The sequence below is a fragment of the Biomphalaria glabrata genome, chromosome 9 (assembly GCF_947242115.1).
Source record: "Biomphalaria glabrata chromosome 9, xgBioGlab47.1, whole genome shotgun sequence".
Taxonomy (NCBI): domain Eukaryota; kingdom Metazoa; phylum Mollusca; class Gastropoda; family Planorbidae; genus Biomphalaria; species Biomphalaria glabrata.
Window position 1 is genome coordinate 19,501,398 of NC_074719.1, and position 25,535 is coordinate 19,526,932.

Below are 25,535 nucleotides of genomic sequence, written 5' to 3' on the forward strand. Positions count from 1 at the left end.
GTAACAAAGAAAAAACAATCCAAATATAAAGTCAATGTAGATCCCTAACACTTTTAAGGCCCAGAAATATTTTGGATACAGGGATATGCTAGAAGTTAATTTTTATCTTAGGTGACATTTTTGGCCAGCCCAATAACCAAATAAACTATTTTAGACAACTGATATCAGGAAAGCTAAAGAAGGTCCTAAAGTCTTAAAATAATATTAGCATCCACCAGGTTTTGAAATCAGAATCCTACACTTGGCAGCAATGAGCTTTATTATAGTGTACTACATCAAATAACAGTGAAATATTAATATATTTACAATTATTGTAACTGTTAAATGGTGACATGAACTATTAACCAACAAGTTTAAAGTAGTCCCCATAGGTTTTAACATGAACTATTAATTAACCCACCAAGTTGAAGTGATTTCCATAGTTTTTAATATGAACTATTAACCCACCAAGTTCAAGTAATCCCCATAGGTTTGGTTATCTCCAATAACAAAGTTCATTTTCTGTGTTATGTTGGAAACATCAAATTGTGCCGTCACATAGCCAGGAAGGCCTGCCACTCTCCTTAAAATATAATAAGATTGTTATTGTAATGCAAGAAGAATAGACTCACGTCAAGTTTTACTACAATTTTTAGTTAAATTAATCAATATAAATTAATTGCAGAGCATGAGTATTAATTAGTTCTGCTTCACATACTAATGAAAAATTACATCAGTTATTTTTGGTAACACTGCAATTAATAATTAACTTTATTAAATTGAAACAACTAGAATAGAAAATAAAATTATGGCTACAGTCAAGCCTAATTATTATTTTATTTTTTGTGAGTATTATTGTTTACAATACAAGTTAAAAATTTTCAGAGATGTACAAATAATTGTCAAATGTGTTTATTTGTTCTGCTTTTTATTTTATAACTAACAAATAAATGCCAGTCTCACTTCTTTCTTTGTGTTGTCAGTTTCTGCACCATCAGCTGATAGCTGGTGACTGGGACATCAAGGGACACTACAGGCTCAATGGCTATGGTAATGGTTGTGTAGGTAGAGCGGACAAATATTGGGCGTACTGGTGCTGGTGGTGTCCCATGGACTGAAAAATATGTTAGACAACTCTAAGCTTGACCAAATCAAAATTAAAATTATGTACATATTAATTGAACAACATTGAAATATAATCATTTTTGGTCTTAATAAATGGTTAGTGCAACTACATAAACATTTTCTGTTTTATGTGACATAATTGGGAAAAAACTATTTTTGATTACTTGTAAAGACAGGAGTGATTCCCCTTATGAAGTTTATATAAGGGCATGTAGACCATGTTTAATTGCCACTTGCTCCTGAGTTATCAGCTTGACCACTGGACCTGTGTTGTGAGCTGTATATATTTTTTTCTGTTAGTTATTGGTCGTGTGTCTTGGGGTACTCGGGAGAAGTGTGCCCTGCTCTGGAGATCTTTGGGCTAAGTATATCTTAGCCATTATTGTATTTTATATTATGTATTAATTAGTAGATATAGCCTCAAATGATTTCCAGCCAGTATATTTTACACTGATGTTCTGCATCCTGGGGTACTCCCAAATGTGACATTTTTATAGCCTTGTCTCTGAGGGATTCAACTCTGTATTGAATCATCAGATGAGCTTTACCAAAACAGATTTCTATAAAGATTGTAGGCTCATAGGTTTCCCTGAAGCTTATATTTCATCATGACCCTTTTGTTTTTTTTGGCTGAAAGTGGCTGTGTCAGCCTGTGACCTCAGAGTGGCCAAAAATGGTCGTGTGTTGACCTGAGACCTTCATTTTTGTTGACACTGATGTGTGATGTCCCGAATTAGACAATAGATTGTATATTTAGTTGTAACATAGGATGGCTGCCTGGTCGTGCGGTTTGCGCGCTGGACTGTCGTTCAGATTTATCGATGGTCAAGGGTTCAAACCCTGCCCGCTCCCATCCCCCGTCGTCCTGCGGGAGGTTTGGACTAGGAAGTAATTATCTTCAACTCTGAAGGAACATCCGAAACATGTAAAACATTTTACAGACTAGGGCGGTTACCATACTATTTTTGAATGTGAAACTTTTGTTTATTTTGTGTTGAGAAGGCCTGTGAGTTGATGGCCATTTATTTACTTATATGTTTGTATATATGTTTGCCTGCAACTTTGTTAAGTCTTGTTTTGCATATAACAGTTTAATTGTATACCTAGAGGTTATACTTAATAACCTAGGAAATACAAGTAGGGGCCAATATGCTACTAAACGAATGTGCCAGCACACCTTTAACACTGATCTGTTGATCTAAAATACCTAAATCTAGCTATAAGTCTACTTGAATCTTTTTAGCGAAACCCCCTAATAGGTAAATTTAATTGATCAAAATTTTATTATGTAGACAGGGGTGCTCTTTTAGAATCAATCCCCATTATTATGTAACCTGGGGTACTCTTACAAGCAACCTCATTCAATATGTAACAGTTCCATATGAATAAGTAGCTGATTTGATTATTCGGATAAAGAGCCTAATAGTGTACCTGTGCTGAAGTTCTCTGTGACTCTAGATACAACACTCTGTGCACTGAAGCCTGTCAGTGTAACAATGTATAATGTACTTGGTTTCAGAGAGCACACAGAATACGAGGTTTGATTAGCAGCAAGAGTTGTGTTCACTGAAGTGGAGAAGTCTGCACTGGCTCTACGCACCTCAAGCTGACAGATAAAAATAAAATTATGATCCAGAGTTATTGAATTTTTTTGACCAATTAAAATGTTTCAAAAGTAAAAACAGACTTGTGAGATGTGGTAGTGGAGTAAGTAAAATCTATCTATCTGTCCATTGATAGATAATGAAACATGCCAGATTTATTTAGTGAGGAAAAGGTTAGAATATTTTCACCAACAACCAACACCCTTTGAACCTTAAATATCCATTAGCCCTAGTTGGACTAAAGAAAAAGCATTTCCATTTCTTCTGTTCAAAATTTGAATATTGAGATGTATATTTCGACCAACCAGTTCAAATATAAAATTGACAGGTGAGATAGCAGTCTAGTTGGCAGTAGAATTGAATTAGGATGTTATAATATTCATTTTTGAAGAGATGTCTGAAACTATAAGACATAAATAGGAGCTGATTATTGTGTCCAGAATACTCAACTAGCCTACTCATCATTCTAGAAGCTAATGAGCCACATTTCACCAACTCAGTTTAGGAAGTATGGTCTTAAATGGACATTTTATTTTACCACAGTTAAAAGAGGTGTGAATTTGTTGATTATTTCAAATGAGTTTATTAAATTATCTTTTACTAGCTTAAAAAACAACAATTATACTTAAAGTGCCAGTCAAACTAACCAAATATGATGTAATGACATTTGTTCCATTCTGTGGTGGTGTCCAGCGCAGGTCTAAACATTTCAGCGAGTTGTTGGTCAACTCCAGTTTAATACTTTCTGAAGATGGTGGTGTCTGCAAGGTTAATGCTGAAGAAACATCACCAAATGGTCCCAAAGCTGCTGAAGTACTTGCTGCCATCTAAAACAAACATTTTTTTCTCAAGATAAACTATACTGAAAATATTATTGTATTTTACATTAAATTTAACATTCTAGTTTCCCTTGAACCAAACAGATATATTTATTCAAAATTGTCAAGTTGATTCTTGACAAGAAAGCTACAGTTTTTACAATATCCTACCAACTAAATGTGCATGTAAGTTACATGTTAATATGAAGTAATTTAATCTTGCAACATAAAAAATGAGTATGATAGACAGGCAGACTTGAAAACTTATCCAGATGGAGATATGCCTGATGCAACATGGTGCCTTACATTTTTAAAAGGAGTTAGTGACAAGTCAGCTGAGAGTGTGGATGTTACAACCAGTGACGTAGCTAGGGTGGGGGGAAATTCTTCCCCTTATATAATCTTTTTTTTTCCAAGTATTTTTTAAAATTTTTCTTGTGGGGGTCCAAATTCGAAAGTCCTGATGGGGGCCCCAAAAGAATGTCCTAATTTTTTTTTTCACATTAACTATTATGCCACTGCAATGTAATCTTGATATTCACGTGGAATCGAAAATACTAAAAAGTATTAATCTAGATAATATTGAAGATACCTTTGCTGCATATGAGGCAATATAAATTGAGATTTACACTTGTACATTATTTCGCCAATAAACAACAGTATTATTCATTAAAAGAGTCATAATGATTATTTTTAAAAATTTTACTTATATCACCAATTTGAATTTAGACATATTTATTAAGTACATATCATGTCATGATGTCGAATGTCAAAATGCAGGGTCCCCTAAAAAGCTCAAGTCCCCAGGGCCCCCAAATCCCTAGCTAAGCCACTGGTTACAACCAAAGGATTCTTATTTCTGTAACAGGGTCATTCAGTCAATTACACGATAAAAGATGATCAAATGCTGCTCAACATTTATCTCCAATTGCATCAGAGCAAGTTTAACCATATTTAAAATTGTTAGAGAATACACAACCTTGCAGTCAGGTTCTAACAAAACCAAGGCAAATGTGACAAATCGCATTATAAAACAAAGAAAAAAATAGAAGAAAAAAAGAAGAAATTAAACATGCTTTTGATTTACCTTAAAGTAGTAATAAGTCTGTGGTTTAAGCCTGTCAACAAATAAAGTCCTCTGTCCATCAACTGCTCTGACAGTGACAGTGTCATACTTGTCAAAGTCAACTGTCTCACTAAACATGACAGTGTATGTAGTCAGTATCCCATTGGTTGTGACAGGAGGTCTGAATGTTATATTCACTGAGGAGTAGGCTGGAATGGCTGACACTATATCCACTGATGAAGGGGCTGTTGAAGAATTTTTTTTTATGGATTATAATTGTAAAGAAGATAATACTTAATTGGATAAATAGATTTCTAATAATATCAAAATATACATGGAAAAAGTATTAAGTGATGTGTGTAATTGAGGTTTTGATTTCAAAGTCAAATCCTATTGAAGATTAAGAATTTGAGTTCTAGTGTTCCCAAAGTTCACTAATCTGTGCAAGAGTAAAACTAACTTATAATGGCAAAGTAAAATCCTTTGAAACAGTTAAGTCATTGTGGCAAAGCACTTGGCTTCAACACTGTCAGAGCTAATTTAGTTACATTGATTGCCAAGATTTCTATTAAGTATTTTAGGAAGTCCTTAAGTATAATGACTTTTTATGGGAACCTAAGTTGTGAAAATTACCGGTGATAGGTCATTGTGCAAGCCTTTTGACGCCCTCGTCAACCATTGACCCCAAAATCATGTAACCTTTGCATCATTTTTTACAAGTTAGACACAAACACAGCTGAGTTTTTTTCTTTGCATTCAAGATCTCAAAGGGTTCAATACATTATATTTATGATGTAAAACTAAAAAAAAAAAAAGTAATATGTTAAGATCAAGCTACTTAACCTAACACCATGTTTAAAACCTAAATATAAAAACCAATTAAATAAATAATTTTTTTTAGTTTTCTAAAAGAAAGACATTACTCGTATGAAAAGTATTTGAATTTATTTTAAATCAACCAGTTGACCTACCTCCCTCACTTGAGTTAAAGTACACCTTTGGACTAAGTGGTCCCTGACCAACAGAGTTATTGTAAGCCACTTGAAGAGAGTAATTGGTGTATGGCACTAAGTCAGTGATAGTGTACTTAATATCAGCTGCAGAGTAGAGTCTTATGTTAGTACTTCCTACTGTTTCCAAGTAGATACTGTAGGACTTGAGTAAACCTGGGAACACAATGATTGAAAATAAGTTTTTTTTATTATATGTTTTTGATTGCTTATTACAAAGCTTTTCTTTTATTACGAAATAAAAAGTTTCTGGGCCAATAGTGTTGCAGTTTTTTTTTTTCTTCTTTAAATGTTAATTTGATCTTTGAGAATTATGATAAAGATTAAGAGGTAGAGTTGTGTTTATTAATATGACAATATAACCATTTTAGCTTATAAAACTATTTTCTTAACAAAAATAAATGCGTCATAAAAAGTAATCTCAATACTTTTTATATTTATCTCACACACAAACAAACTTTTTCTTTTTTTTAATACCGGTATGTAAAAAAAATAATTTTTTAACATTTATTTCCCCTTTCTTTTCTCATTTTCTGTAATAACAAGATCATTACATTAACAAAACAAGCACAGAAATTATTTAAGAATTTGGCTTTCCTGATTTGGTGGACAATATGAAAAATAAATTCTACTAATGATAATCTGCTAGAAGTACATGTCTAAGCTTCTTACAGAAAAAAGATTCCTGCTAATCAGTCAAGAAAGTTAAATTATTTCTGTAGGGTGAATTATGACGCAGCTATATCTGAATTCTTAAATTATAAATAATCAACATACAAGAAAATTCAATAATTTTATGAAAGCTGCTGCAGCTCTTTAAGGATCACAAGTTACATTAATACAAAAGTTTTATCCATTTAAGACATCATATATGAAATAAATCTATTTTATAAACATGACATATTAACTAGATCTATTATGTAGACAAATTAACTAAATGTATATTGTAAACAAATACTATGAACTTATACTAGTATGTAAACATGGAATAGTGTCTACTAAAATCTTTAAGAGTTGACACAATTACTTGATGTAGAGCTGGAGTAATTGTAAGTGAAACATTGAAGTAAGTAAAGTAAGTAACCTGGCACCACATACAGTATGCTTATAATATCTAAACAGTTTCTTATTTGATACATAAAAACATCATTTTCCTTGATGACCAACCTTTTCTTTGACTGCAAGAAGGTGCCAACCAACTGACTGTGGCAGATGATGATGTCACACTATCAACACTTACATTTGTCACTAGTCCTGTTGGCACTGAACAAAAAATGTAAACAAATCAATGTAGAATGTTAAGACTTTTGTTCCCCTTTCAGAGCTAGTGATCTATGGTGCTGATGATGTAAAGGTCATCTGTTTCTATGGCCCACGGTTAATGAGAGTGTCATGTGGCCAGCACAACAACCAACCATCTTCAATTGTCTCCCACTAATATCAGGTACCCATTAGAGCTGGGTAGACTCAGAGGCGACAGGAAAAAAAAACAGGTGGGAAAGACAAGCCCTTTACCACTCAGCCACCGCACCTCCAGAATGTTAAGATTAAGACAGCTTTATTGGATTACTATTTTTAATTTAAAAACAAGAACATTCCATAGATAAGCACAGAAGACAAGAGACATGACACATTCATTCAAATGAAAATGGTGAGAAACAGAAAAGAAAATTGCTTGCTTAAAATAACATCTTGATATTACTCTCACACATTGTGTACATTCTATAACAATTAGTCAACTTTTTATCTATCAATATTTAACCTATTTGCACTCATCCATGCTATTTATTTCACATTTGCATACACCTTTTAATATCATGGTTGAATGTTAAGAGTTTTAGTCTACCTAGCTGTTAATCAAATCCTGGCAAAAAAAATGTATGCCCTGTACTCAGGATTTGAGAATGTTCCTAAGTCTACACAGTTTTAAAGGGTAGCTGTAATCCATAAAAACTTTAAATCATGTGTCATTAAGATCTTGAAGGAAAAATGTTTATAGATATTGTTTTAAGTAACATAAATAGTAATAATATATTCAACACTACAAGAAATTTAATTAAAAAATATATATTACTTACAGACTTCAGCAGTGGTGATATTCTGTGTGTAATACTCTCGAACATCCATAGATTTAGCTGTTATGTTTATAGCAATGTTGTATTTACTCCAGCTGGTCAGGTTAACATAAGTCACAAAGTAATAGGCATTGTGAGGTCCAGACTAAGACATACAAAAATAGACCAAAGTTAATATTGAACTACAACAAAAGTACTGGTTAAGTGAATATACATGTATATGAGAAAAGAGTCCTTGTAATCACAACAAATTTCCATAAGGATCAATAAATCAGTCTTAGCCTTAGTCTTAATCTCATAAATGTATATTTGTAAACTAAAAAAAAAACAAAAAAACTTAATTTGTATTTATTCTATGATATGGTAAAGACAATCAATGTTAATAATTCTTACACCTATTTTGACATGGCTTATGTCAACTCACTCTGTCTGTCTGTCTGGTAAAAAGTTAGTTAATGTCATTTCTCTGACACCCAATCTTGGATCAAGCTAAAAATTTGCACAATTATTTCTTTTACCTGACAACACAAGAATCAATAAAAAAAAATTAATAAATTAGTTAATTAACTATTGGTAATTAATTATTTTGTTTGGTTTCTATCTCAATCAAGGGAAAGAAATTGTACTTGACTAAAGTGGTGTTACAAGCTGAATTATTCCCCTTTATAGTTTGCCGCTTTAAAGTAAGTTTAAAACAAACAATAACTATACAATAAATATCTTCTATTTTTGATAAGCACCACTCTAGCAGATTGGTTAGTATGTTGGCTTGAGGAGACTTGAGTCATGAGTTTAAATTCAGGTGGTTCCCTTTTTTTTATAAATGCTTTTAAAAAGTGATTACAGTAAAATGTACCCAGATCTCCCTTTCTTTTGTTCCCCCTTCCCTCACCCCATTTTCCCAACTAGTCCAGACAAGTGATAGGAGCATTGAGAAAGCTAAAAGCATGAAATAGCGCTAAACAAAAACGATTGTTAAAAATATTTCTTATTGGACAGATTTATTGTTGTTTCATCTAGATCCTTTACAAACTTAATTACATGACAGCTTCAAACTAGTTGATACAACTATACTTCGTATAAGCTTTGAGTTTTTTTTTCAAGTATTTTTTAAGTTTTTCTTGTTTCAGGTCTTCTCATTCTTAACAGGAACATTTCATTTACTGATAAATCTATAAACAAATGAGACTATTCTAACTGATAATATCATTTGGCCTACTGAATGAAATCCTTATTACACTTAGAAGATAATATAAAATTAAATTATTTTTAAAATATTTATAATGGTTAGAAAAACTAAATTCTCAAAAGTGTTAGATACTGCTGAGCATCAATTTATGAACAAATGATAAATGTGATTGTTTCTGCAAAGCTATTAGTAATGGAGAGTTTTCTGAACTTAAAAACAATTTTACTTAAGTCACAAAAAAGACAATCTTTTATGAATTTTAAGTCGTTATAATCTGCTATGTTCTAGTTACTGCTAAGGCATCAACATGTTACCACTCAGAGCTACTAAAGTTTATTATTTGTACATTGTTTGTCTTCATCAGGTCAATAAATAATTCAGTCATTAATTTTCCCATACATGTTCTGATACAAAATAAACCCAAACAGAATCTACAAACAATAATCTAATTCTGCAACAGATGTCATAAAATTCATTTGAGAACATCCTCCGCTAAAAAATAATAAAAAAAAAAGGTTTAACAATGGATGATTTTTGTTTCAGGTTTGTCAATAACTTACAATGTTTCTATCCCCTGCTCCATCCTCACAGTCTCCATTTCCTAAATGTGTCCTAGTGAAGTAAACATCATACTCGTAGCCACTGAACTCTTTCAGAATAGTGTAATCAACATTTACAGTGGTGGAGTTTACCGCTCGAATAGTCACAGTGTCAAAAACTTTACGAGCTAAAACATTAAATTTAATAATAACAGTATACCAGTAACAGATTTGAGCAAAGAACATTTGAATGGGATGGTGAATGTTATGTGTATAAGGTGCTCTTATTAACTACCACTACCACTTATTCTATCATAATGTAAGCAAAGTCAAATTTCCCTTTCAGACCTTGCAATCTATGGGGTAAATGATATAAAGGTCATCTGTTTCTGTGGCCCATGGTTAATGAAGGTGTCATCTTGCATGCACAATGACCAACCACCTTTACTTTTCCCCAATTAATGTCAGAGCTGGGTGGACTCAAAGGCACCCTAAAGATCCAGAAATTAAAAATCCCAGTCTTCACCAGATTTTGGACCCAGGACTCGTCAATTTGGAAGCCAAGCGCTTTACCAAAAAAATTTAACTATGTCAATATGCTGATAAGCAAAATCATATAATTAGCATGTGTATGATTAATCAGCAAGTTATTCAACAGAAATTAAATTAGGGTTTAAATTTTCAACAATGCAAAAATGGGAATATTGCAATTCAGTGGGTCCAAATGTATTTATAAGCATATCATGAAAAAACTTACATATAACAACTACTGGTGTAGTGGCTGTTGCTGCTGTTCAAACGAAAAAAAAAAGAAAAATGAGACATTGTATATTCCACTAAAAATATATTCAAATAAAAATAAACAAGTATTACATGCTCTGTAATGTTAAACTACCTTAGTTGTACATGTGTTTTACAGTTTATATTTATAATAAAATCAAACTGCCTTATGTACATGTTTCATACTTTATTATATAATCATGCGCATCTGCACAAGTTAACATTATCAATAGCTTTTGCATTGTTGTCATGCTTTGTTTGTAAACACAATTCATTCTTCCTTGTACCTTGTAGCTGGAAGCATCTGTTTGTTGGCGCTTTGGGAGCCTTTTTGAAGCTAAACCATTTTGTTTCCAATCAGTGGCTAAGTCTACTTATATTGTACTCTTTCTTTGTAAAATTGTTTGTTGTTGATTCACCATTTTAGTTTCCATCAGATTGAGATTGCCTATTTGTCTTGTTTGAGGGTCCTAACCTTGAGACTCTTGTGTTAAGAGTTAAGCTTGATCTAAGTGTAGGCTTTGGGCTTTGTATGGGCTGTACTTGGTTGATGTGTATGGACTGTACTTGGCTGATGTGTATGGCTGTACTTGTTTGATGTGTATGGACTGTACTTGGTTGATATTTATGGACTGTACTTGGTTGATGTGTATGGACTGTACTTGGTTGATGTGTATGGACTGTACTTGGTTGATGTGTATGGGCTGTACTTGGTTAAATGTGTATGGACTGTACTTGGTTGATGTGTATGGGCCGTACTTGGTTAATGTGTATGGACTGTACTTGGTTGATGTGTATGGACAGTACTTGGTTAATGTGTATGGACTGTACTTGGTTGATGTGTATGGGCCGTACTTGGTTGATGTGTATGGGCCGTACTTGGTTGATGTGTATGGACAGTACTTGGTTAATGTGTATGGACTGTACTTGGTTGATGTGTATGGGCCGTACTTGGTTGATGTGTATGGGCCGTACTTGGTTGATGTGTATGGACAGTACTTGGTTGATGTGTATGGACAGTACTTGGTTAATGTGTATGGACTGTACTTGGTTGATGTATATGGGCCATACTTGGTTGATGTGTATGGACTGTACTTGGTTGATGTGTATGGACTGTACTTGGTTTATGTATATGGGCCATACTTGGTTGATGTGTATGGACTGTACTTGGTTGATGTATATGGGCCGTACTTGGTTGATGTGTATGGACTGTACTTGGTTGATGTGTATGGACTGTACTTGGTTTATGTATATGGGCCATACTTGGTTGATGTGTATGGACTGTACTTGGTTGATGTGTATGGGCCGTACTTGGTTGATGTGTATGGACTGTACTTGGTTGATGTGTATGGACTGTGCTTGGTTGATGTGTATGGACTGTACTTGGTTGATGTGTATGGGTTGTACTTGGTTTATGTGTATGGGTTGTACTTGGTTGATGTGTATGGGCCGTACTTGGTTGATGTGTATGGACAGTACTTGGTTAATGTGTATGGACTGTACTTGGTTGATGTATATGGGCCATACTTGGTTGATGTGTATGGACTGTACTTGGTTGATGTGTATGGGCCATACTTGGTTGATGTGTATGGACTGTACTTGGTTGATGTGTATGGACTGTACTTGGTTGATGTGTATGGACTGTGCTTGGTTGATGTGTATGGGCCGTACTTGGTTGATGTGTATGGACTGTACTTGGTTGATGTGTATGGACTGTGCTTGGTTGATGTGTATGGACTGTACTTGGTTGATGTGTATGGGCTGTACTTGGTTTATGTGTATGGGTTGTACTTGGTTGATGTGTATGGGCCATACTTGGTTGATCTGTATATACCGTACTTGGTCGATGTCTATGGGCCGTGCTTGTTGATGTGTATGGGCTGTATTTAGTTGTGGGAAGTGTTGGCCTGGAGGGGGGGCCTTGGCATTGTAGCCAAAGTGTGCCTTTAAGTTTCACTTGTAATTTATTTTGTAAATAACATAACAAATAATGTAACATAAGCATAATTTGTAATGTAATGTTTGTTTGCTGTGATTGCTATGAATCAGCTATCATTCATATTATCAAATCATTAAACATTGGTTAATTAAGGCTTGTTGTTGAATGCTGTACGTAGTTTATTTTCATTACTTCTTTGGCTTAATTACACAGTGAATTGATAACCTGTTGGGGTGCCCAAGCAGATGAGGCAAGAGGCCTAAAATAGAACCCTAACAATGTACAAGTGTTTTATACTTTATAATACAATCAAACTGCCTTACTTGTACATGTTTTATACTTTATAATACAATCAAATTGCCTTACTTGTACATGTGTTTTATACTTTATAATACAATCAAATTGCCTTACTTGTACATGTGTTTTATACTTTATAATACAATCAAACTGCCTTACTTGTACATGTGTTTTATACTTTATAATACAATCAAACTGCCTTACTTGTACATGTGTTTTATACTTTATAATACAATCAAACTGCCTTACTTGTACAAGTGTTTTATACTTTATAATACAATCAAACTGCCTTACTTGTACATGTGTTTTATACTTTATAATACAATCAAACTGCCTTACTTGTACATGTGTTTTATACTTTATAATACAATCAAACTGCCTTACTTGTACATGTGTTTTATACTTTATAATACAATCAAACTGCCTTACTTGTACATGTGTTTTATACTTTATAATACAATCAAACTGCCTTACTTGTACATGTGTTTCGAATGGCAGCAGACACAGTTCCAGCAGTGGTACTTTTCAGTGGCTTGTCATTTTCCATTCCAACCACGTCCACCCTAAAGTTGTAATCAACATCTTGCAGCAACCCACTAGTAATGCTAACAATGTAGGTCTTACGCCCATCATGCAGATCATCTATACTAATATAATTAGTCCAATTAGTGGTGCCATTTGCTGATACAGTGGTATTCTGTTTGTACAATACACTGAAAATAAAACAACAAAAAATGTTTTCTGAATTCTAACAAAAATGTTAACAAGTAGGTCAGAAAGGTTTTTGAAGTAATTACTTATGAATAATAAATTAATTGCTCGGTGATGAAGTTGGCCAAGAAATGTTTTAGACGTGAGGTGGGAAAAACAGCTGTCATGGGGTTGAAATGTTTAATAATATCTCAATCAAAATATAAGACTCAACAAATTTCCATCTGAAGTATTTAAAGTCTAAAACAAATACATTCACCCCCCTCCCCCAAATCCTTCCTCTTTTACCATCTTCTAGGCAAAAATATATATAACACACCAAACAACCTACCTTTTGCATCTCAGCAGAGACATTCTCAATAAAAACAACAAGACAACCAAGAGGACAACATAAGAACAATAAGGTCACTCACAACCTCAGATATTAGCAATGAGCAATGAAAATAATCATTGGTATTATGTTATTTTGTCTCTTTTTATCCTTATTCCTAATTTTTCTTGTATATCTATCAAGTAAACTTTATTGAGAGTATTTTTAGTCATCTGTGTGACAGTGAAAGGAAAATATTAAAAAACTCCTAAACAAAAATATGAATTACAATAAAAACGCATGCCACATCAAACTCCAGTCAAGGCAATGTTGACATGGAAATGTTAAAAACTGTAAAATGTTTGAAATGTTTCTGATGTTCCTTCAGAATTAAAGATAATCTACATCGTAGTCAAAACCTCACGCAGGATGACGGTGGATGGCAGCGGGCAGGGTATGAATCCTGGACCATCAAGACAACTGAATGACAGTCCAGCGCACAGTCCAACATTTTTTTAACAGAATTCTTTTGCTCTGCCTTATATATAAGAATGCATAGAGTTATCTTCTGTTCAGACATAGCCTAAAGTATGGAAATACATAGACATCAAAGAATTCTAATTGACAATCAGGTTTCAAAAACTAGACAAAAATAAATATTTTGTTTAATTCATGTGCATACAATATGCTTGACAATACAATGAACTTACTTATACTGTTTGATAGGGTCCAATCCAATATCAACAGACTTATTAAAAGCATCCCAGTATATAGTTATGTTGTTACATGTGACGGATAGTGGTCTTGGGGGCAACACTAGTTTAGGCAATCCTGATGATAAGAATAAGAATAGATGATTATGCTTTAAAATCATGTGCGCTGTTCAAACATTTTGATTTGTTCTTTCTGTGATTTTTTTTTACATTTTGCTTGAAGAACCATTAATGGTCGTAAACATTTTTTTTTTCATGTTTTTATTTTGTTAACATACTTGTACATTTGATCATTCAATATTCTTACTTCTTTGACAGCCAGGTCCATCCCAGTCAGCGTCACACTTTCCACTGCTACAGTCCCCCTGCACATTACTACAATTGTCATTGACTGGACAGTGGCACACAAACCCACAATCAAGTCCAAATGTGTTTATTGGGCACTCTGTAAGCAACACACATAACAGAGACATTATTAATGTCTGTAGCACAAGTACAAGAAGAAAAATGAAACTTGTCGAAAAAAAATGTTTTCATGTCATATATCATCCACTAATTTTAATCTGTTTGGATATTCATTTAACCACAACTATGTTAAAGTGTGTTACAATGTTGAAGTCTTTAGAACAAATTTAGTTGAAGCATTTTGTATTTCTCTCATATTTAAATTTCACCTCTCATCAAATTTACTGGCGACTTTATTCATGAAATTTTATATAGGCCAGAGACAACATTGACTTTTACCTAATAAAATTTGTATTCAATGGTTAATGTGAATATAACAATAATTTATATTGTATCAAAATTAAAAGATTTTTTTTTTTGTTGCATCTAAATTAAAAGCTTTTTTTTTTATTTCAAACTTACTGTCCTGGCAGTAGGGCAGCCCAGTATAGCCTCTGTCACACTTCCAACCATTACAGAATCCATCAGTTTTATTGCAAAGTTCATTGTTCAGACAACGACATTGTTTAGAACAGTTCACTCCATAGAAACCAACATCACATTCTAAGAACAAGCATGAGCAAAATCAATTATATTTAAAATATTTGAACATTTAGAGGTAGGCTTTTTGAATAAACATATTATATGCACAAACTCAAATCCAAGTTGATATTTTCAATTTGAGGATGTGTCTGATTGCACCCAGATTTAATGGGAACTCGTCAGGAACAGTGAAGCTAGTTTGTCAATAAGCTAGCTGTAATATACTATCATCTCCCATTAGTTACATAAATACATGAAGTCTGTCGTCTGTTAGCCTTTATATATTCAGAAATGTTGATTATATTTCAGCTCAAACATTCAGAAGAAACACAGAGGATGAAGGTATGAAGCGCTCAAACTTAAAACCATTGTAATGTTAGTCCAAAATGGATACCATATGGCCAGTAAGTCATTTTGAAAGGACACTGTATCATTATAATCAATAATTTTAAAAATATATGTTTATGCTAAATATCTAATAAATAAATAAAAAATTAATAAATATCTATTTAAGCAACAATTGTTTTAATGAAAAGCTAAATTAAGTTGTTCATTTCCAAACTCACCAGTGCATGCTTGTAAAAGAGTGGGAGGCTTATAGTAACCTGCCTTACAACTTTTACACCATTCTGGACCAGGTCCATCACAGCCAAGCTCACAAGACACATCACATGCTACAGCAAATATCAATAGAGTTAAATTACTTGACAACATTAAATGTTTTTAGCCTAATTAGCTTTTTAAAATAAGTTCAGTATGGTTATTTACATTCATTTTATTTCTTCACCTGTAATGCAATTAGTAAACTAAGGAAAAACAACAACTGATGATTGCTTCCCCTCCCCTACCCCATTTTTTTTTTTTTGATGAATTGGTCTTTCTGTTCTGATCTTTATAGATTACAAACATTATTTCAAAAAAGATGATAATTAAGTCCTAAACATTTCATATGTCAATCTAGTCATGCATGTTACTCAATGACTTAAACTCTGCTAAGTCATTGGTTTTCCTGGCTGATTCAGGCAACTCATTCCATTCTGTATTGGCACTAGGGAAGACTTGTACAAATTTGTTGAAGCTTATTAAATAATGTAAAATTGCACCACCTAAAGAGTATGATAAAACAAAATAATATACATTTACCTATACATGATATAGTGCCATCTGGTTTCTCTGCACAATAAGTGTTGTTAGGGCAAGCATTTACTCTCAGACAAGGAGGAGTTGATTCTGATTGAAAAGAAAAAAGTGCAAATATATTGACATGATTTTATTTACATGTAAATCATCATATGTATGTATATATATATATATATATATATATATATATATATTTCTGTATGGTTCCACGAGGTTGTTACTGCCGGAGGTGGTAATGGATATAAGCACTCCACTACCTATTAATGCTTCCTAATTGCATGTGTCTCAAATAGCCTCTGACATGGAAAAGGCTTCAAGAGTCATCCTGAGAAAAAATCAGGAACTGATGACCACTCAGTGCTACACCCTGGCAGAGCCTGCAATGCCACTGAACCCAAACGGTACCAGAAATTGGTACTCCTTTGGATACATCTGCTGCATCGAGAGGGGGGAATTGATGTGTGGGCAACATAGCTCCAACCACAGCTAAAACCCAGGCATTATTCTCATTTCATGAGTTGATCCATAGTCGCTTCGCAAATGAAAGGCCATATATATATATATATTAGATATAGATATATAGATATATAGATAGATAGAAAGATAGATAGATAGATAGATAGATAGATAGATAGATAGATAGATAGATAGATAGATAGATAGATAGATAGATAGATAGATAGATAGATAGATAGATAGACAGACAGCAGACAGACAAGCAGACAGACAGCAGACAGACAGACAGCAGACTGACAGACAGACAGACAGACAGAGACATGGTGATGGAACTAGTTGTTGACTCTGGGACTTGGACGAGTTTAACAAGCACAAATTTCAAGTCAGTTTCTTAGTTGTGATGAGGTTCCAAGGAATCCATGTTATGCCAAATAAGAAGACGGGAAAAGTCAACCCATAATATGCAGGATATAGATTTGGAATATGTTTTTGTAACCAGAATTTGTGATATACTTGTTTAGGCTAAGTTCCTCGATTTGTGGATATTTCAATAAGCTGCTCCTGCATTAGTATGGATCTGTGATAGGGATCTGAGTTAATCCACGAGCAAAACAGTTCAATGCGCTGTTGGTAATATCCAAGTAAAGAATGTCTTCAAATGTTAGGTTTAGGTCATCATAGAATTGTACCTAATGTACATATAAACAGCATTAAGAGTCAAGTTGATTATTTATTTATTATTCAAATTATTCAATAAAATAAAATGGTTTTTAGTTCTCAGTTTTAGTAGTTTTACTTTATCAAGAAATTGTTTTAATTGTATATCTATATGAAGTATAGTAGTTTATTTAATTCGGACATTACATGAATTCGGACATTCACTGTTTTTTGTGGTCATTGAATAATTATTTTAATATTTATTATAAAACTAGCGCGCTGTATAATGTGCTTGTCCATTTTCCAATGATTCTGACCCAATTTCCTTCCATTCAGCTGTCTTTTTTCTGTAAGAAAAACGAATTTCAAATTTATTAGTCAGGTTGTTGTTTTTTCCTGTTACCTGGATGAGTTTACATCTTCCTAGGGTTAAGGGTTATTTTTTGATTGGCTAAGTCTATACTAATGAGCCCGGCAATATTTATTCTGTTTTTGGAGGGGATTTATTTGATTCATAAGTCATAAGCCATGTTGTTAGATTTAATAAAAAAAAAAATTAATAGGGTGTGCGAATTAAATAAACGATTTTCTTACCAAAATTTATTTCAAACAGCCAGTTTTGGACATCAATAAAAATGATCTTTTATTATATTTGTTCGTTTGTTGTCGTTTTTTTAAATAGAGAATAAATGGGCAAATGTTTGGAGTCAGCTTGGTACATTGAGTGAAGTTAAATGCTTAGATCTAGACCTACTAGATAGATCTAGATTTATAGAGAGAATTTAGAGGATTCAGTTATCTTATCTTATATAATACAGACGTTACTTCAAAAAGAAGATGATTACGTCCTACGCGTCATGCATTTAGTCATGCATATTAACCAATGACTTAAATTCTGCCAAGTCACTGGTTTTCCTGGCTAGCTCAGGCAACCCATTCCATGCTCTAATAGCACTAGGGAAGAAGGAGTATTTGTACAAATTAGTTAGGCAAGAACGGCTATCCTAACCTGTACTATACTACGAAAGATCATCTGTATTAGAAATTTATTAAATTAATAAACAAAAAACACAAACACTCAACACACATCTAATCATGCAAACATAAAATAAGTCTAAAAGTCGGTGCAGAAGTCACTATCCCAATGACCTAATTTTGGTAGAATAAGTGTGTTCATATTTTTATGTTTTTGTGTTCACATTTAATTGCATAGTTTGAAAACATCTTAATGATTTCATGTGACTGTGAGGGGCTATGCCTGGGCCTGGGGATCTTAAAATTTAGTTAATGTTAATATAGGTTAAAATCTGAGTTTATTGATTCCTAAATTTAGAGACTGTCTGAAATAAATTATGGTGTCCGAATCAAATAATGTGGGTCAAATTTGTCCGAATTAAATGAAAACACACGGATTCTTTGACCTTAAATATAATAACAAATATAGGTTAGGGGTACAAATATAAGTAGTCATCCTTATTCTCCATTAACTATAGAAGATTTTGATACTTCATTTTCATTTCTATGTCGAACCATTGTAAAATAATGCGCTGTCCAAAGTCAAACTTTCAAATTTGGGCCTATAGAATTACTATATATAGATGTCCGAATAGCAGAATAGGATAAAGAAACGAAACTTTTCCTCAATTTTTAAGCACCAGAAGATAAGAAATTGTCGTAAAACACAACTGTCCACCTTAAGAAAACAATTCAAAACCAAAGCATGCATTTATCGGACGTTCAATGACTTCAAGACGGTTGATTGTAACCCCATTTAATTGCATTAAAGGTAATATATTTCAATGTCAATTCAGTTTGTCTGACTTTTATGAGTTTAGGCCTAAGTTAGACATTGGAAGAATTGTATGATAAAAAGGAAGGGTGCGGTCATAAACATTTCTTTTTTTTTTTGTCTTGTTAATCTGATTAGCATTGTTGGTCGCTCGCCAACTTCCATTCTGCATTGTATGATTGGTTTCAGATCCTTAGATCAGTGTTTGTCTAACTTTACTAGTGACGCCCCAGACACACACACACAAAAAGCTCGCCTTTCCCCCTTTTTTTTTTTTTTTTGGCCGCTGGAGAATGTTCTTTTAGAGCGTTGTAAACCCCTCTTCCCCCTTTCCACCTCCTTGGGTGTCCAAGAGATTCTTGCATTCCGAGCTTTCTAAATAAAATTATGTTTGGAATCCAAAAGACTCAATTAATTGAGGGGAGCTTAAGTACGTCGCAAAGTCAAGAATAAAAAAATAAAAAAACTCTCCCTCATCAGGTTTAGAAATTAAGACCCTCAGTTTGGCAACTAGTGCCGTAGCTAGCCATGTGCAAGTTGTGCGGGCCGCACGGGGCATCAAGTAGCGGGGGGCATCAAACTAAGGATACATTTTCTCAATAAAATCAACGCATTGTACATAAATAAACAAAGACAAACAACTGAATTTGAAATGTTGACTAGAAATTAATTTACTTTGCTACTTTTGTTAATCTCCTATGTTCTTTCTTACATTAAAAGTAAGCTATTAACCAGGTTGAATCAAGTTGAATCTCTGAAGGCAACGCACTTTGACACGTCCACTTTCTTCTGGGCACATTTTGTTACTCTTTTTTTTTCAGTATGCTGGTTTCATCTAGATCTACAGCTTATAAATAAATGCCCTAGACCTTAAAATAGCAGAATCAGGCACTTAATGGGCACCGCAAACAAGTTGAAGAAGAATGACAGACAAAATCTAGGTCATTTCTAAAAGTTTATGAAATTACTATCCCAATTTAATCCACTCCTGAGAGAACATGTGCTCCCAACTAATCTTAGTTCCAGACCAAATGCTTACATGTATCCACAAATACTAAACGAACTTATTGTAATATTGTGTGATAATGAGACAAATATTTTTCGCGTTTTTTGACAGTTCACCTGACATCCCAAAACTGGATCAATTTTTTCAAAAGTTGAGGTTACATTGTCATGGATAATGACGGGGTACAAATTCTGTAGTCTTTCATTGACATATCTTGATTCATTATCTGCTCGAAACATTCTGTTAGTTTGGCCGGAATGCGGGCTAAGGCTGAAATCAATTCAGTAGCATTTTTCGGTACATTGGACAATTTACACACCTTTTTATTGACTTCAGCACACCGCTAGAATTTCTTCAAAAAAATAACTGAAACTAGCATTAAGCGCTTGAATATAACGTGCCGGAGCGCCAGAGTAGAAGTCGTTAAGTGGTATGGATTCATTTTTTTTTTAAATTATAGAAACTCTATAGAGACATTGACTAGAACAGATGAAAACTCTTCTACTAGGTCTGAAGCAGGCGGATTGTTAGTTGCTAGGCAGTCTTCATTTTTTCACCTACCTTGGGTTTTTGACCCCTGTATTAACTGAATTAAGGACGCATATGTCTACCTTCAAAAACCAGAGATGGTCAATTCAAGATTGAGCACTTAAACGGAAAATATTTAAAAACATTATTTACTACTAGTCAGGAGAACATCGCTGAAGCCAGTGCTACCTTTACAGAATGCATGTGCTCGGATTTGGTGATTAGCGCAGAACCTCAAAGACGTGTTAGCCACCTGATTGAGACATTGACAAAAACGAATTTTATCTGGAGCGAAAGAGACCTCAACGGTTTGTCTCAGTTTTTTCAAAAGCCTTTGAACTTTTGCAACAAGGGCCTGATTGAGAGATTTAATTTAAGCATTTTTCACTGCAGAAACGCCTGCTTCTGACAACTACAGCTCACTATTCATCAGTGATTTTCGGGGCGTAGCCCCGACGCAGAAAGCGTTTTCATGCATTCTTCACTGAAGAAACGCATTCTCCTGACATCTACAGCTCATTATTAATCAGTGGAGTTCGGTTCGCCCCGACGCCAAAAGCGTTTTCTTGCATTTTTCACTGCAGAAACGCCTGCTCCTGACAACTACAGCTCACTATACATCAGTGATTTTCGGGGCGAAGCCCCGACGCTAAAAGCGTTTTCTTGCATTCTTCGCTGAAGAAACGCATTCTCCTTACCTAAAGCTCATTATTCATCCTATTAAATAAAGGACTTTTTGAATAATATTGTACTTGAAAAATATTCTAATTTGAATGTATACGCCCTTAATATATTGCAAATAAATCCGATTTGTTCCTTGAAAAGATCAGATACCCCACATTTTTAGATTAAGGCTTTGAGGATCGCCGCCGAAAAAAAAATTCGATAAATAATATTCAATAAAATTCAAGCATAAATTGTGAGTTATAGTCCCAAATTTAACTAGATTGAGTAGAGGTTGCAAAAAAGGCTACTCATCTCAATCGTGACTCTTATACTGAAAATTTTTGTTTCAATTCTAACTTTTCCAAAGCAAAGTCTTTCTTAAAATAATTATGATAAATTCATGTGAAATTACATAAACTCTGTCTGGAAATGGGAGGGGCGGTAGAATGAAAACGATTTATCCTCGCTCCTTTTTATAATTTCTGCCAATGATTGCATTTGGCATTAAAGAATAAGGGTGGGGCCACTCGATACGAGAATTTAATTTATAGCATATATAAATTATATTAGTGGCTGATTTTTTTTTTTACATTTTGTAATTTCTTAACTATAATACAAAAAGAAAAATTATTGCTTCGTCCGATGAGGGAAAGGAGATGGCATGTATCGCCCTTCCCACCTTTTTCCTTTTATATTTACTAATCATAAAATTTGAGATTAGAGTGTGGTGCGACATATTATACAAATGGTTTCACATATCAATTATATAGAAATTCAACTATTTTTGTTCACAAACTATGATTCCTCCATAAAAATATGACCGCCCCCCCCCCCACTCAGAGGGCTAGAGCGGGGAGGGCAGTACATGCAATCGCCCCCCCCTTACCCCACCGAATCGGCCAAGATACCTGAAGGAGAGCGACATAATATCAAATTTATATATCAATGCAACTAATCTTGCTCACAAACTCTGATTTCTCCATAAAAGTAGGACCGCCCCCCCACTCGAAGGGTTTAGGTGGGAAGGGCAGTAGAGGTTTCGCCCCCCTCCCCCACACACACCAATCGGACAACAGGGGAACGACATAATATAAAGATCGGTTAAAATATCAATAACAAGTTTTAATCATATAGATATTTAATTGATTCTTTTGGCGAGCTGTAATTTCTACAAATAAATTGGACCGCCCCCCCCCACTCAAAAGTTTATGGTGGGGGGGGGGGCGGATCGATGCTATCGCCCCCTCCCGACCCACCAACATACTAGAGGGGGGCGAAATAATCTAAAAATAGTTTGAAATATAAATAATTAGTATATATTATTAACATAAGTAATAAATTCGTATACAAATTGTGTGACTTCTATACTAAAATTCGTCCGCCCCCCCCCCCTTCGGGGGGGGGGGGTCGGCCGAGTGGGGGGGGGGGGCGATCGCCCCTACCGCCCCCCCCCTGGATCCGCCAGTGTCCCCAATAGGCCTACTGATACATCTTCAATTCTATCTCCTGAAAAAAAAAAACTAACTTTATTGAGTATACAAAACACTTAAAACCTATCTACGAAACATTATTTCCGAAAAAAAAAACAGGCATTCTTTAATTAGAAATGAGAAATAGTGCATGCAATGTATTGGGAAATAAGGAAATGGATGTTACTTCTTTTAGAATGCCGGATTTCACACTTTGCCTGCAACATACATAAGAATTTTCTTAGAAAAATATTTCTTAAGTGTGATTGGCTGAAATTTGGATCAATTAATAATTTATAGTAACTTGAAACTTGCTATCTTTCATAAAAAAAAACATGAAACTCGCGTATGGCTGAAATCGTAGGCCCATATGGGTAGACTGCTCTATCTTGAATCACACTCCTTCAAACTAGTACTTGTACGATATCTACTTGGCTTTTGACTAGTTCTTGACATAGATTCTGTACTATAAACCCATTCACTGCCAAGTAATTAACTTGAATCGTTGAAGGGGAGAACACCACAGCTCTTGAGATATAGGAAACTGAACCCACAAAGAATTGACCGATAGAATTAGGAGGTATTGTGCGAAACAGTTTTACACTTCCCACAAGACACTTCTCTCAAGAAGATTTCCTAAGTTTATTATTTCTTGTTTCATTTTAGTGACCCACGAAAGGGTGCTAGTTGTGTTAGTCCTTCTGTTTAGATCTCAAAAACCTTAAGCGTATTAATAATCTGATCGCAATATATTTTGTATTTGAAAAAAAAAAGTGCAACAGCTATTATTGTTCTTCTGAAATCATGCCCTTTAAAAAATAAATAAATAAACTGTAATTTTTTTTAATTTTGTAGAAATAGACCTAATAACTTGAAAGACTTGATCAATATAGTTTCTAATAATATTAGTAATGATGGGTGTAATACAAGAAAGGATCGTATTTGTTCTAAATCATTTGCATATAGAGTTTTGATCCTCGTCGAAATATGTAACAATAAAAATGTTTCTAGTGTATAACAGATGATTGACCGTAGGCTACCCAAAAACGTTTATTTTAGTTTAAAGAGTATATACACTTATTTATAGGCCTACTCATTTTTATTACAAGATTCAATAGATAGTGGTTTGTAGTATTTAATACTAACACACCGTTTACACACGTTATATTGGTTAAAGATCATTCGAAATACCATACGTCACATATACAAGCCTTAAATCTATTAAATATTATTTTATCATTAAATACCTTATCTGTTCTTATATAATATAGAAGTTACTTCAAAAAAGAAGATGACTACGTCCTACGCGTCATGCATGTTAACCAAAGACTGAAATTCTGCCAAGTCACTGGTTTTCCTGGCTGGCTCAGGTAACCCATTCCATGCTCTAATAACACTAGGGAAGATGGAGCCTTTGTACAAATTTGTCCTAGCATATGGAACGAGGAATGTGCCTTTATCTTTGTGTCTTTCTGTCTATTTTATTAGATTTTGTTTTTTGTACCGGTATTTGAAGATTATGTTTCAGTGTTTTATGTAGGCTATAATTGCTACTTTACTTTTGAACCTTCTGTCCTGAAGGCTTTCTAAATTTAGTGATTTTACTAAAGGTGTTACTCTAGTCAAATGTGAATATTCGTTTGTTATGAATCTCACTGCTCTATTTTATGTCTGTTTCTGTTTCTTAATGTTTTCTTGAGTTGAGGGGTCCCAAACAAAGGGTGCATATTCTATTATTGGCCTAACCAAGGTTAAATAACATTTTAGTTTTATGTTCTTATTAGATTTATAGAAATTTCTTCTTATAAACCCTAATGCTTTGTTTGATTTTTTGCCCAACAGTAGGCCTGCACTTACTTCTATCAATATTTGCACACTTTTATGTCTTAATGACACACACATCACATTGAGTCACACACTAAAGTGACTAAACAAATACGCTCAAACACTCATGCACTATTGTCTCAATATTGGCTTGCTGTACTTACGTGCTAAGGTTCTAAAGTTAAGTAAGAAGAAAACAGTCAAGACTGCCAATAGCACGAACTTGACAGGCGACATTCTGAAATATACGAAATATGAGAACTTGTGAGAAATTATATTAGCGGCTTAGTTTATATGTTAAATTTTGTCAGGAAAAAATGAAAATGGCATTTTGAAAAAAAAACAACAACCGTTATAGGAGATATATGACTTTCATGGATAAAATTGAATAATTGTTGTGGATAAACAAGAAATAACAAACTATAATTTAAATATACATTCAGCCATTCGGCTAGTTATTTCTTTTTACATATATATATTTCGATGTCATCAAAGTTAAGTAAGAAGAAAACAGTCAAGACTGCCAATAGCACGAACTTGACAGGCGACATTCTGAAATATACGAAATATGAGAACTTGTGAGAAATTATATTAGCGGCTTAGTTTATATGTTAAATTTTGTCAGGAAAAAATGAAAATGGCATTTTGAAAAAAAAAAAAACAACCGTTATAGGAGATATATGACTTTCATGGATAAAATTGAATAATTGTTGTGGATAAACAAGAAATAACAAACTATAATTTAAATATACATTCAGCCATTCGGCTAGTTATTTCTTTTTACATATATATATTTCGATGTCATCAAATCACGTGGATACATAGCTAAGATTTTCATCTATAGATAAAGGCCGTAAG

At 33.8% G+C, this 25,535-nt stretch overlaps 1 protein-coding gene across 4 annotated transcripts in view; it reads right to left on the reverse strand.

Annotated features, from left to right (window-relative positions):
* The window catches only part of LOC106054520 (receptor-type tyrosine-protein phosphatase kappa-like), a 102,502-nt gene that overhangs the window by 8,548 nt on the left and 68,419 nt on the right, over window positions 1-25,535 (reverse strand). For 3 of the 4 annotated variants that reach the window (XM_056041556.1, XM_056041553.1, XM_056041555.1), the window contains exons 3-18: window positions 16,286-16,372; window positions 15,709-15,816; window positions 15,023-15,163; window positions 14,463-14,600; window positions 14,153-14,273; window positions 12,896-13,134; window positions 10,163-10,195; window positions 9,427-9,593; window positions 7,681-7,822; window positions 6,770-6,865; window positions 5,564-5,758; window positions 4,614-4,837; window positions 3,356-3,535; window positions 2,536-2,710; window positions 943-1,093; window positions 448-562 (exon numbers count right to left, since the gene is read on the reverse strand). In XM_056041556.1, the coding sequence (XP_055897531.1) occupies window positions 448-562; window positions 943-1,093; window positions 2,536-2,710; window positions 3,356-3,535; window positions 4,614-4,837; window positions 5,564-5,758; window positions 6,770-6,865; window positions 7,681-7,822; window positions 9,427-9,593; window positions 10,163-10,195; window positions 12,896-13,134; window positions 14,153-14,273; window positions 14,463-14,600; window positions 15,023-15,163; window positions 15,709-15,816; window positions 16,286-16,372 (2,312 nt within the window). Of the gene's footprint in view, window positions 1-447; window positions 563-942; window positions 1,094-2,535; window positions 2,711-3,355; window positions 3,536-4,613; window positions 4,838-5,563; window positions 5,759-6,769; window positions 6,866-7,680; window positions 7,823-9,426; window positions 9,594-10,162; window positions 10,196-12,895; window positions 13,135-14,152; window positions 14,274-14,462; window positions 14,601-15,022; window positions 15,164-15,708; window positions 15,817-16,285; window positions 16,373-24,841; window positions 24,916-25,535 lie in introns of all 4 variants that reach the window. The other variant, XM_013210405.2, reaches the window with a different exon arrangement.